Source organism: Varanus komodoensis, unplaced genomic scaffold (assembly GCF_004798865.1).
Source record: "Varanus komodoensis strain SLA01 unplaced genomic scaffold, ASM479886v1 scaffold27, whole genome shotgun sequence".
Classification (NCBI taxonomy): Eukaryota; Metazoa; Chordata; class Lepidosauria; order Squamata; family Varanidae; genus Varanus; species Varanus komodoensis.
In genome coordinates, this window is record NW_025335701.1 from 4,562,878 (window position 1) to 4,576,501 (window position 13,624).

The window sequence follows — 13,624 nt, forward strand, 5'->3', positions numbered from 1 at the left end:
AAGTACTTTTGTGATAGGATGTAAAATAGATCATTATTTTCTTTTAGAAATCTAACTGGAAGGTATCCTTAAAGATCATTTTGCCCCATTTGTGGTTTCCTAGATAGATAGATAGATAGATAGATAGATAGATAGATGGATGGATGGATGGATGGATGGATGGATGGATGGATGGATGAAAGATAAGATAAGATAAGATAAGATAAGATAAGATAAGATAAGATAAGATAAGATATTTTTTCTGGGGCTGTCACTGACCATGCTGATCCACATCTGACATGAGTAGTGCAATGGGCTCCATCTCCACCTTCCTGCTACTTTTCTGTTCCCAAGGAAGCAAATGAAAGGCCTGAAGAAGAGCTCCCCTCCCAGGAAAGCTGCATTTTCCAAAGTGAGAAATGATACTCAAGACTATGAGTACCATTCCCCTTTGCTAAGGAGCTCTTTGCACATTCACTCTCTGTATAATGGGAGACTTGCAAATGAGTTCAGTTAGCTGCTAATGATCAGGCACCTTTAGAGATGTTCCAAATGAAATTGCATATTGAAAATTGCTGATGAGAGTCTCAACAGCTTCTCATGCAGCCTGGGCAGGGTCAGTGGGGCTCCTTACAGAGCTCAGAATAAAAGCTGCAATGGATTTGAGCCAGCCAGAGTGCTACGTGGTGGTGAACCTCTTTTGAGGAAAGGTTCAGCACGATTGCTAGGGTACATGCAGCCATGGATAAGAAGCCCCTCTGACAAGGGAGTTAACACCTCTGCATTAAGCCCGGTAATGGAGGTGAGAAAGTGCATTAGTGAAAAGAAGAGCAGGTTGGAAGTGAAGAGTTCATCAGCCCATTTTTCTTTCCAATCATAGAGCTGGAGATCATCTAGTCCACACCAGATTAATCTTTCTGGATCCTAGGAGCATTGCTGTTTCGGCTCTCAGGCCCATACCAATCTTCATTAAAAGTGCATGTGTTAATTTATGACTATAGATGCAAATATCTGCACACTTGCTAATTTAAATTGATTATACTGCACTTAAAATCAGAATAATCTAGAAATGGTAATTTAAAGCTTGCTGATTCTCTTGCAGCTTACTGCAATATATTGTTTCTCTATTCCACTACAATCAGCCTCTATTCCACAACAGTATCGCCTGTTCATAGAAATTCTTTTTACATCCCTTTTCTGCCAATGTCATAATGGCCTTATGTTCTGCAGTGAAGCCATGCTTGGAATTCTGTGTTTTGGTCACTACATCTCAAATGGAAAATGTGCAGCAAAAGGCAACTGTATGATGAAGAGGTTGGAGCAACACTCTTCTGGGGAAAGTGTGCCATGTCTGGGGCTCTTAGCTTAGAAAAAATGAGCAAGGAGATACATTACGGTTGCGGTTGTTGTGTGCTATCAAGCTGTTTCCAACTTTTGGTGACCCCATGAATGGATGCCCTCCAAAGCACTCTGTTCTTGACAGCCCTGCTCGGTTCTTCTAAAACTCAGGGCAGTGGATTCTTTTATGAAACTGATCCAGCCCATCGCTGTTCTTCCTCTTCTTCTGCCTTCAGCTTTCCCTAGCATGGTTGCCTCCTCCAAAGAGCTTCCCTTCTCACAGTGTGCCCAAAGTATGACCCTGTTTGCTTCCAGGGAAATTTCTGGCTTGATTTGATGCAGGACCCACTGGTTTGTCTTTCAGCCAGTCCAGGGTATTTGCTAAGCTCTCCTCTAGCACCAGGTCTCAAACACCTCAATGTTCCTCCTGTTAGCCTTCATCACTGTCCACCTTTCACACCCAAACATAGTGCTCAGGAATGCAATGATCTTGGCCGTGTCTCCAGTGAAATGCATCTGGACAGAAAAGAGAACAGGAAGAGGTTTTTCTTCCTGGAGGATGGGAGATTCAGAACTGATAAAAGGAGGTATTTCTTCATACCATGTATAATCAAACAATGGCATTACTTTGCTTCCACAAGATTTAGTGGATACCTTTAGAAGGGGTTAGTCACATTTATGCAAGAAAAGGGTATCATTGGGTACTCATCCTGATGGCCATATGCTACTTCCAAAACCAGTGGCAGTAGGCTGCTGGGCACCAGTTACGGGGGAGCATGAATGCAAGGTTGCTATCGGGCACGTCTCATAGGCATCCGGTAGGCTGAACAAGGGGAACGCTGGATCAGAGAGGTCTTTGGTTCAATCATATGTTGCTTTTCTTGTAGCCACATCCCTCTGGATCTCAAGGAAGGAAGGAAGGAAGGAAGGAAGGAAGGAAGGAAGGAAGGAAGGAAGGAGGAAGGAAGGAAGGAAATGGTTTTCTTTTCTAGCACCTTCTGTTCCTATTTAGTTGTTGGGATCTTGCCTGGAAACACACCTTGAGCCTTTCTCCAGAGAGTTAAACCTGATATTGTAAATGAGGAAAAATGCAAGGGAAGCTTATTTCCTGCAGCGAGCATGAGATACGACATGCCGCATCTACTCTAACCACCCATTTCTGGCTGCAGGCCCAAAACCACTTATTTATGAGTAATCCCACTGCCTCTTTCTTCCTTCCTTTCTTTCTGTTGGCAGGTGAATTATTGTAGGATTTTGGTTATAAGTTTCAGCTAACAGTCTAATGTGTTTGCTGATCCTTCCAAGTTCTGCACCCTTGGAGGGTTATTTATAGTCTGCTAAGAAAGACTAAATGGCTAGAGTTGTTGTCAATCAGCCTTGAAAAATATGTAGGATTTAACTGATGGCTGTTGCTTTTTCTGCAAGGATATGCTTGTTAAAGTAATAGTGGAGGTTTGGACAAAGCACCTGCACACTTTGAAAACGCGTGCGATGGGAGCTGCAGGGCCAGATGCCCAGGTCCCGCCACTAGCTGCGCACTGCCCCTGCCGTGGAGCTGCGGTCCCCAGCCTCTCTGGCACCAGGGACCGGTTTTGTCAAGACAGTTTGTCCATGGACGGGGGCAGGGGGGTGGCCTCAGGATGACTCAAGCACATTGCACTTACTGTGCACTTTATTTCTATTATCATTACATTGTAATACATAATGAAATAATTATACAGCCCTAATGCCGAATCAGTGGGAGCCCTGAACTCGTTTTCCTGCAATTAGACGGTGACTGAGACAACTGCACAGGGTGGGAAAGAGGCAGGGGTGGAAGTGGCAAATAAAAGAATGGGCGGGCTGTGCGCAGATTAAATACTTGTTGGATTCTGACTTAAAGCCTGCCAGCAGATGCAGCTGCACTGTCACTTGCCACTCACTGATAGGACTGTGTGATGAGTCTGCAAGCAGCTGATTTATCATGGCCTCTGTGCAGTCAAGCCGCTTGCTAATGATGATCCGCATTTGCAGCCGCTCCCCAGCACTAGATCGCCGCCTCTGCTCCACCTCAGACCATCAGGCCTTAGACTCTCATGAGCAGCGCGCAACCGAGATCCCTTGCATGCACAATTTACGGTGGGGTTCACACTCCTAAGAGAATCTAAGGCCTGATGGTCTGAGGTGGAGCTGAGGAGGTGATGCGAGTGCTGGGGAGCGGCTGCAAATTCAGATGAAGCTTTGCCTGCTTGGCCACCACTCACTTCCTGCTGGTCCTGACGGGCCACGGACTGGTAGTGGTCCGTAGCCTGGGGGATGGGAACCCCTGCTCTGCAGTGCATTAGAAGGCAACACTTCATCGCTCTCACAATGAGCAGGTGCTTTGGGCCCAGTCTGGGTCACCTCTGGAAGAGCTCTACAAAGCATGAGTGGGTAGCCCCGTGCGCACATGTGGCCCTCCAAGGCTTTCCTTGCAGCTCACCGCGCCTGCTGCTGAAATCCCCACCGCCAGCCTGTTCCTCAGGGACTTGGGAAGCACTGCTGTCTGCAGAAGTGGTGCTGAAGAGCACGGACTGTGGGAAGGGCGGTCCACGCACACTCCCTCCCCTCCCTGGCAGAATCAGTGTTTTGCCCAGGCCTCTGCTATTGCTTCAAAGAATGTCCTTCTGAGGGAAAAAAAGCAATCATGGTCTGGCCAATCCTACGTAGCCTTTCTGAAGGCTGACTGACAGCAGCAGCAGCAGCAGCAGCAGCAGGTGTGCAGCATGGATGGGGCAGAGTCACCTGGCATATTGTGGGGGACATAGCTTTGCAAACCCCCTGATGGTTTCTTTCAGTGTGACCCCATATTTTGACCCCATTTTTTCCAAAGCAGGGCAGAGGGCAGCACTGCTGGGGGAGCGAGTGTGCAGTGGAGCCAGGCTTGGAGGGCAACAACACAAACGCACTTTTGTTAGCAAAGATGCCGATGCCGTTTGCTTCCCTTTTCAGACTTCCATTTTCTCTCTGAGCTTCAGCTGCAATCCTCACGGCAGCTGAGTGGAAGTTAATTTCTCCAGCAAGGCTATATCGTTCCCTATTTTAATGTGAGGTATTTTGTGCTGGCTTATTCTTGAATGGGCAAATAAGACCCGTTTGCTTTAGAATAAAATCTGTTCCTGGCAGAGGTAAAAACCGCTGGGACTGGTTTGTTGATAGGAATCGACACAAGAGCCTGAATGTTTGCACTGTGCTTGTGGGCTGCTTATGCAGACTGTCGTGGGGAGTGGCTCTGATTCAGGACTGAACACGACGCCACTGACGGGGAGCCATGGCCAGTCCTCAACACAGCAAGTCCCGGCTCCCCTCTGCCCATTCCCCAGGCCTTCCTCGCCCTCCTCCCCCGCTTCTTTCCTCTTGCTTTTGCTGGATGGCTCACTTGCCCTCCCTGGGCCAGGAGGCAAGCAAGGAGAAGGCACATTAGCCCCATGCACCGTTAATTTCCCTTTTATATTTATTTTTGCTCCTTGTCACAATCTTGGCATCTATCATATGCTTGCATCTGAGATTATGATACCTCATAGGTAAAGTCTGTTTTAATAAAATAAGGCTACAGGCTTTGGTTATTTAATTTCTGTACTGCCCAGTAGCCTCTCTGGGCAGTGAGCAACAGTAATAAATGCAATAATGTACAATATAGATTAAAACAATAAAACATCACAATGTTACATAAAAAGTATTTAACTGGGAGTAAGACCCATTTCATTTCATCGAATTGACATGATGAAGCGGGTACAGAACTGCATGGTGGGAGCACCGATAGGATGTGGGTGCGCTCCCATGGCCTCTGGATGATGTTGTCCAGAGGGGCCAGGTGGATAGAATGATGTGAAGGCCCAGCTCCAAGATCCTCCAGTCTCAGAGCTGGGACTGCGTAGGCTGAGCCCTACCTGGCCCCCTCACAGGTGGCCGGAAAGAACCATGCCAGCTGCCTCCCTTAGCTCAGAAACGTGCCTCAACAAGGGAGTGTGAGAACAGGAGGCTGAGAGCACACCTCAATTCCTGTGGCCGTCCCAGGCTCCTTGCCTCTCTTCCCAGTGCTTCATCTAGACCAGCCTTCCCCAGTCTGCTGGCCCTCAGTGGCATTTGGACTGCAACTCCCAGAATTCCCATCCAGCAGGGCCGTTGACTGGGAATTCTGAGTGTAGCAGTCCAATCGTGTCTGGAAGACACTAGGTTGGGGAAGGCTGATTCAGACAACAAGAACAACAAAAACAACAATGGTCAACTGAAGAGAAATCAGGGTGTGTCGCACAGGATCCACATAAGCCTCCAAGTTTAGGGACTTTCAGGCGTCATGGTTGGGGTCAAGGGGACGGTGCTGTAAAGATGCACATGAAAAGCATGTGGCTATGGAGTGGGGCTTCCTTCCTGGCAAGCTCATTTAGGACTGCCCCCTTTGCATCCTTCCTCACTTTTCAAATGTGACTGGTTCCTCTCCAGATCATGAATGTTATTCCACACATTTCTCAACTGCTCACATTCAGTATCTTCACATTTAGAAACATAGAAACAGAGATACAGAGCGAGTCAGAAGGGGCCTCCTGGGCCATCTAGTCCGACCTCCGGCCCCAGCCGGCTTCGCTCACGACATGCCCACCATGTGCATGTCTGGCCTATCCTTGAACACTCTCACCCATGGGGCCTCAACCACCCCATGGAAGCCCATTCCATACCCTCGGGGTCCTAACTGTCAGGAAATGCTTCCTGGCATCCAAATTGAACCTTGGTTCCCTGAACTTTACTCCGTTGGAGCATGTCCTGCCTTCCTCTGCAGGGGAGAACAGGCCTCTACCCATCTCCATGTGGCATCCCCTCACATACCTGTATGTCGCCAACATATCCCCTCTGAGTCTCCTCTTCTCCAGGCTGAAGAGACCCAGTTCCCTCAGTCTCGCTTCATACAGCATCCCCTGCAAACCTGCCACCAACCTTGTGTCCCTACGCTGCACTGACTCCAACCTGGCTATATCCTTTCTGTAATGAGGGGCCCAGAACTGAGCGCAATACTCCAATTGAGGGCGCACCAGAGTCATGTAGAGTGGTAGTAATACCTCTCCTGATCTAGAAGTCACACTTCTGGCTATGCAACCAAGGGTGGCGTTCGCCCTCTTGACCACCGCATCACACGGCTGACTCATGTTCAGCCTGCAGTCAACCAGTACCCTGAGGTCCCTTTCACAAGTGCTGCTCTAGGATGTAATGTTAGCATTTCTTGTCTAATAGGTGAAGGAAGCCATGCAAAGAATCCATGACAGAGGTAATATAGGCAAATTAATCCTGGATGTGGAGAAGACACCTACACCATTGGTAAGTAGAAAGAAGTACCAACTTACCTATTTATTTCACACTTCAATTGTAGCCTACCCAATAATCAGAGTGCACTGGGTGCTGTGCAGGTATTTTAAAAATAAGAAATGCCAAACAAGAAACATTGATAAAAACAACACTGAGTAAGCTGAGATAGACCATTTTAAGGTTTCAAGCTTTAAAATCCAAAAAGAACTAGGTTCTACAAGGAGAAAGGGAGAGACAGAGGTGCCTCCTCAGAGGGAGAGACTGGAAACTGGTTGCCTGGCATCAGAGCTCTGGCTTCGCAGGGCAAAGGTGTGCCCTGCTGTGGGTGTGACCGCAGAATCAGGTGACTGCCACAGCCCTGGGATTCAGAGCAATAGAGGCCTGCTCTGGAACTGCAGTACACGACTCCCCTCCCACGGCAAGCAAGGAGAAGGAAATAGTGAAGGGGAAAAGGGACGGGGGAGGGAGGAGCGGGGAGGGAGATGGTGCTCCTTTCCACCCTTTCACTGGGCACCACACCAGACTTTGGGTTCCCCGTTTGGCACTGGGAATCCTTCCAGTAGGGCTGTTCTGCCCCTTGACTGCGCACAGTTGGCCAAAGAGTTCTCATCCACCCTGCTTTCCTTGGCCTCTCGGCCTGTTCTGTTCCAACCACAGATGGCCAATGATAGCACAGAAACCAGCGAAGCAGGCGAAGAGGAAGAGGACCACGAGGGGGACAATGAGAACAAAGAGCGTATCCCGTTCATCCAGCAGTAGCTATGAATGGTGGGAACAAGAGCAAGAAGACATGGCAGAGCAGAAGAAGGGAAGGTGACTGGGAAATTCATTGTGTGCACCAGTGAACAAATGCTCTAGTACTGTGTGTGTTGTTTTTTTGTCTGCAGTCAGCTGAGCTATAAGCTGTTGATCATTGATGTTTTGAACTCAGTTGCCATTCCCACCCAGTACAGTATTATGACATGGCATCATGTGGCAGTCTGTTTTCCTGTAAGAGTCCCAGTCCAAAGCCTTATTTTCTTCACAATAATCTGAGACATGAACCAATCCCTGGTGGTTTCAAAGGCCAGTCCTCAAGCCTGTTCAGCTCCTGTGCTTAATGCCATGATTTTAACAGAAGGTTTTCAGATGCACAGAGACCTGTTGATTCCAGCAGGTAGATGCCCAGGAGGGCCGTCATTCTGGGGCTGAAGATCCAGGCATGCACCTTCCTTGTGGCATTGGGTTATTAGGTTTCGTCTGATCTTGGCATCCATACACAGGGGTGGGCATGAGTCTGATCAATTCCCAGCAGTGTTATTTCCCCTCACAATGAGAGGGAAGGAGGGCCTGAAGTCAGCTCCATGTACTTAGGCCTGTACTTCAGGCTCATCCAATCCCTTAGACCCGTGGGAGGGGGAGCACTTATACCTCGCCACCATGACAAAACCACATCCTTTTAATAGGGTGTTAGCAGGCCAACCCAATTTCAAAGACATCTCCACATGCACAAAGAGAACTGCCCACAACACCAAGGTCGACTGGAATATTCACCTGTATAGGAATGCTGGTGTTATCATTGTTGTCCCACCTGTGCAAAGAGAAACTGGAAGGGCATGAGAATTTATCTTTTGAACCACAAACAAAGGCTGTTGGTGGGACAGTTCTCCATCTGTCCCATTCCCCTTCATCTCATAAAAATCCCAAAACAAAACAAATCCCTCTTAATTGCTCGAGAAAAGAAAATACCTCATTTGTACAAAATAGGCTAAAAAGCCACTGAATAACTAAAAATAGATTTAATCATAGTGCCAATGAATGTTTACTGCTGATTTATCTACAGTTTCCTGCCTTATAAAGACAAATCTTACAGGTTAGCCTCCCCCTGCCCTGCAAGCCCTAAAAGCTCTTCTGCCACAGAGGAACACAGAATGTCCTGATTGTTCAAAGCAAAAGTGCCCTCATCACCATCACCATCATCATGATTGAGCATCAGTCAATGGTAGCCATCATTTGTTCAATGCCTTTGGAGAAATGCTGGTTTGTTGGTCCTACATCAAAACATCAAAATGGTGCTGACCTACTTTGCCTAAGTTTCAAGTGATTCTTCTGCCAGTGCAAAGCCCTTCACTGCACATCACGGATCTAAATAAGAACTGGGACAGATCCCAAGGGAAAATGCCTCGGCACCACCATCCGCCTTGCCCTCCCACACTGGCACTGCACAGCCATGCCTATGTAATTCTAGCATTTTGCGCCTGACTAATGAAAGGAAATACCTTCCTTAAAGGTCTAGTTGAACCACTAACGTCACCCCCAGCCCACCCCAAGGACAGTGAGAAAAACTGAAATGCTAGAATCCTTGAAAACAGGAATGGGCAAGTTTTGGCTTAAAGCAGTATGCCATTTTAAGTATTCACAATCCTTTATTTATTTGATCTCCCTACATTTGCATTCTGTGTGTCACTGTGTTTTCTGTAGTGATTAAAATGGATTTGGGCAGTTAGTCATTGTATAGAGAGCCTTTTAGAATTCAGCTGGAGTTTAAATCAACAAAGTTACAGATACCAACTAATGGGTTTAAGGAGAACAAATGCCCCCGAACAGGAGGAAGAGGGGGAAGTCAACATCTGTCCTCAAATTATTACAAGAAAGAGCCAGTCCCGTATTCACCGTTTGGCAGCATTCCTTCACTTCTCTCCATCCCATTCCTCATGCCAAGTAAAAGAGCCCCATGTGGCTGCACTGTTGAAACGAATTTAGTTGGACTTCACTGCCATGGGACTGCCCTTGGTCTCGGAAAGAAAGAGTCTTTCAGTTTTAATTCAATAGCACAGGAGTCCCACAGTAGAAAGACTATTTTTAATGGGCATGGAAAATTAAGTGTGGAGAGGAAAAGTCCCTGGTGGACTTTGCTGCTGTTTCCCAAGCTGTGTGGGCCAGAGGCCTGTCAGAGAAACAAATGGACTTTGGGCCCACTGAATCCAAAGCTGCCTCCAGCCCATCCCGGAAAGCTCTTTCCAGGGGCCCATTGCTGGCAGAAGCACGGCTAGGGGCATGCCTGCACCCGTGGAGCTGTCCAGCCCGTGGGACATAGGCTGCCCCACCAGTGGAATTCCCCTCTGCTGACAAAGTGGCACCACCACCCCTCCCTGACCCCACTCAGCCAGGCTTAGGCTGGAATCTCTGGCTGCCTTACCTGTGCGGGATCGTCGGTGATCCCGGGGGGCTTACTTCTTAGTGTTGAGTTCTAGTTACTGTCGGTAACTTTCAGTCTCCAGTCCTATGAATATTTCCCTTTGTGTCCAATGGGGCTTCCCCCCAGGTAAGTGCATTTGGGACCGCAATTGTGTAGCTAAAAATGTGGCATAAAATGTTGAAGGATGTGAGAAACATACCTTGGGCAATCTCATTAATCTTATGAAATTTTCTTTGGCTCCCCAAATGCTTTTCCAGAGGAAGAACTTCCAAATTTGCTTCATAATTCACTTTAGGCAAACAGTGTTGAAAGGGCAGGGGATCCAGAGAGTTTGGAAAACTCCTTTGTCTTTCCCCCATATTTTTCAGAAACTTTGCCTAAGAAAAACCTCTGAGATAATCAAAAGTTTCATTTTATGTGGAATTCGGTGGCAACTCTGATCAAAACCATCCCTAGCAGTGCTGCAACCAAAAATCACACATCCCCAAACACCTGTCCAGGAAATCATAAGCTACACTACCAGTCGCTCTACATGCAGGTAGATTTTCCAGTTGCGTTTTCTACTGTCCGTGCACCAGCCAGAGTTGGCAGGTGATGGATGGATGGATGGATGGATGGATGGATGGATGGATGAAAGGAAGAAAAGAAGGACAGATAGGCAGGTATTACAGACAGACAGATTTAGGATCCAACACAGGAATAAGCATGCTTAACACCACTGCTTAAATGCCTAGATGGTGAGAGCAGCTGCCTTCCTTGGAGGCAATTTCCACACACAGCAGTGGTAAAAACAATTAAAATGCTTGCGGGGAGAGGGGCAACTGTCTCCCTCAGCTCCCTAGATCAAGCCCTGCTGTTACCACCCAGCGACTGAGGGTCCAGAAGAAAATTGATTGCCTCTAGACATAGACATACCACTTTGGTCTTATCATCTGCCATCATGCCACCATTTCTATGGCAAGTGATTTTTGCAACCAATCAGGGCATCAGGAAAAGTGGCACCAACAAAAGAAAAAGTCAGACTTCAAAGGACCTCAAAGAGATGCCCAGTCATGAACACTGGATCAAGAGGAGCACTGCCAGGTGTTAGTTCCTTCTGAAGAGTTTTAGCTGACACTGCATTTGCCTTAAATCCAGTTCCACCTCCGGAGTTTGGAGAACTCTTGAGCAAGATGGCCTTAATGGACTCCCCAGCCTTTCCTTGAATGGGCCAGTGTTGTCCGTGCTGTTGCCATTGCCCATCACTGCCCTCTTGCTCTCAGCCCAACCTGACAGAACACGGTAAATGCGTTCGGGGTCCTTTTCAGTGCCATGGGTCAAGTAAAGCAAGAACCACAAAAAGAAGGACCATGCAGCAAGCACCTTGTCCAGAACACACACACTGCATGCAGCAGTGTGCAAAAGTTGTCCTTGGGAATGGCTTTCCTCAGAGTATCTCCACCAGTTACAAAAGACATTTTGCTGGGTGTATTATAATTTGAGGAGGCAGTGAAACCAGAAACTTAATTAGCAACTGATCGGGATAATTTTGTTTCTGGAATGCTCCCATCAAGTTAGAATTTCACTGACTCAGTCCACAACTTTCCCAAAGACTGACACTTGTCAATGAGGGTCTCGTATTCTGCCAACCTTGGTGAATTCTCTCTTCTCATTATTTGGTACTGCCAGACTGGCCAACATGAATTTCCAGATATTGGCGGTCTCTTGGAACAAATCTGACACACACACACACATACACACACACACAATAATGAGCGGCACAGATAGTTTGATTTTATTCTCAGTTCTACACCTTTGCATTTCTGGAATCATTAGGGAACAAGATGAGTATGTAACTCACTGAATTTCTTTGAGATCCAATTGTAGGACTTACTCCAAGCTACCTCCCTTTCTGTTATTCTAGAAAACAATATTGCTTTGGAACTAATCCAGAGTTTAAACCCCCATTGCACTGAGAGATGTTTGCTAGAAGTTAAAATGCTACTGCACTGAAATGTATGTTTTGCTGACAAGTGGAATCACAACTGTTGCAGGTGTTCCTTCATGCAAGTTGTCCAAACCTAGACTGACAATTAAATCCCTGCTCCACTGACTCCAGCCTAATTGGTATCATTTTCATTGGATTCAGGATTTTATGCTAACGGGTGAAAAATAACTCTCTTTCTGTTCAATTCCTATTTTCAAATTTTCAGAAAAAATATATATTCTTGTCTTCTCAGAGCCTGGTTTACAGGGGGAAATGTGCCCTCTCCTAGCCCCACTTTGCTCTCCGTCTGTCACAGTGAAGGCTGCAAGACTAAAGTTATTTCAGATTATGTATTGTTTGTGTGGGTCAGCTGCACTAAACACGTCACTCAGAAAATTTAGAAAAAAGATAGGGTAGTCTAAAAGCATAATTTTATGCATATTTAGACAGGGGAAAAATGCCTGCTATTCTCAGCATGCCCCAGCCAACCCTGCCGGGGCTTAACTGCCCTCTTTTCCGTTTACACATGAATAGGATTGTGCATGAAGCTGCAATCCCAGACACATTTCCCTGAAGATAGATCCCATTGAACACACTAGGACTTCTCTCTGAATAGATAAGTATTCATTAAGTTGTGGGGTAATTGCATGTTTGGATGTTCCCTGCAGATCCAAATCATACTGTGCTTAGAAAAGAAGAAGGTATAGTCTTCTGATGATGGCTAGTTTTGTGCATGAAGGAGCACTAAAAGTGGGAGAGCACTGAACATGCAACAGTTCTGAATGCATTAATAACTGGTACAGCACAGCAAAGGTTTCATCATGGTTTCCTCCCCCACAAAAAACTGAGAGTCGTAAGTTCGATGTTGGTTTTGGTGGGAAGACTCTTAATCCTTTGGCTCAGTATTCCTACAGAAAACGGGTGGCATTGCCTCTCTTCAGGTTGATATGAGAGAGTCTGTAGGAAAGGGTTTTGCTTCACCAGTGTTATTGCTGGGGCAGGGGAGAACATTACCCTTCTCAACTCCAGACCCTAACCACTTGCAATTTCTATCAATGGATTGATTACTTTGTCCAAGCAAAGGCAAATTATTTCCCAGGTCGAATGGTTGAGTCATGAGGGGCTCTCTTTAATGTCAACCTGAATGGAGTGGACTGAAATATATGTTTTAATTGTTATTTGTTGCTTTAGAGCTTTTGTTATATTGTGCCTACCAAGCAAATGATGTTTACATAAAAATATAAATAAAATATTAAGCATAGCATTAATTTTGGCTGGTGGTGCTCATTCTCAACAGAGAACATAGCGCTGTGCTGGAGCCGATTTGTGTGGACATTGGAGCAGGTGCAAGGGCTGCGGTTCAGTTTAGGTCACATCCTTTCCGTGAAGAATGGCCAGGTCCCAAGGCCATCAGCTGAGGGAACCGTACCAAAGCTAAGCAGGTCAGGGCCTGAGCAAAGCCTGATGGGAGATCCCATGCATTACGTTGGGTTGAGCAAATACACTAAACAAGCAAAGAAGTGTCAGGTTGGAAGACCCTCACGTAGCAGAGTTAGGAAACTTGAGTTGCTGAGAAAAAAGTGCAGGGCCAAATAAAAAAGCAGTAGTGACAAGCCAAAACATCTGATGTCTCTTATGAGAAAGAAGAACAGAGTGGCCATAGCAATGCCTTAGCTCCTTCTGAATGGCAATGAGAAATCCTTAGAAGATTTAAGAACCACCTCCAAGCCTAAATATTTTCCTACAGTGGTCCTTAAGGAAAAAAATTTTAATAATCATCCCCAGATGGTTAACCTACTGGAATGTGTCAAGTCAAAGGACACTGAAGGCTTAAATCCTAGTTCTTT

The 13,624-nt window shown here is 46.6% G+C and overlaps 1 protein-coding gene across 1 annotated transcript in view; it reads left to right on the forward strand.

Moving 5' to 3' along the window:
* VAT1L (vesicle amine transport 1 like) overlaps nt 1–7,407 on the forward strand; it is a 72,504-nt gene extending 65,097 nt beyond the window's left edge. Inside the window, exons 8-9 of the mRNA XM_044434164.1 lie at nt 6,562–6,645; nt 7,291–7,407. Of these exons, the coding sequence (XP_044290099.1) occupies nt 6,562–6,645; nt 7,291–7,392 (186 nt within the window). The 3' untranslated portion in view covers nt 7,393–7,407. The remainder of the gene's footprint in view (nt 1–6,561; nt 6,646–7,290) is intronic.
* Nucleotides 7,408–13,624: the final 6,217 nt, after the last annotated feature.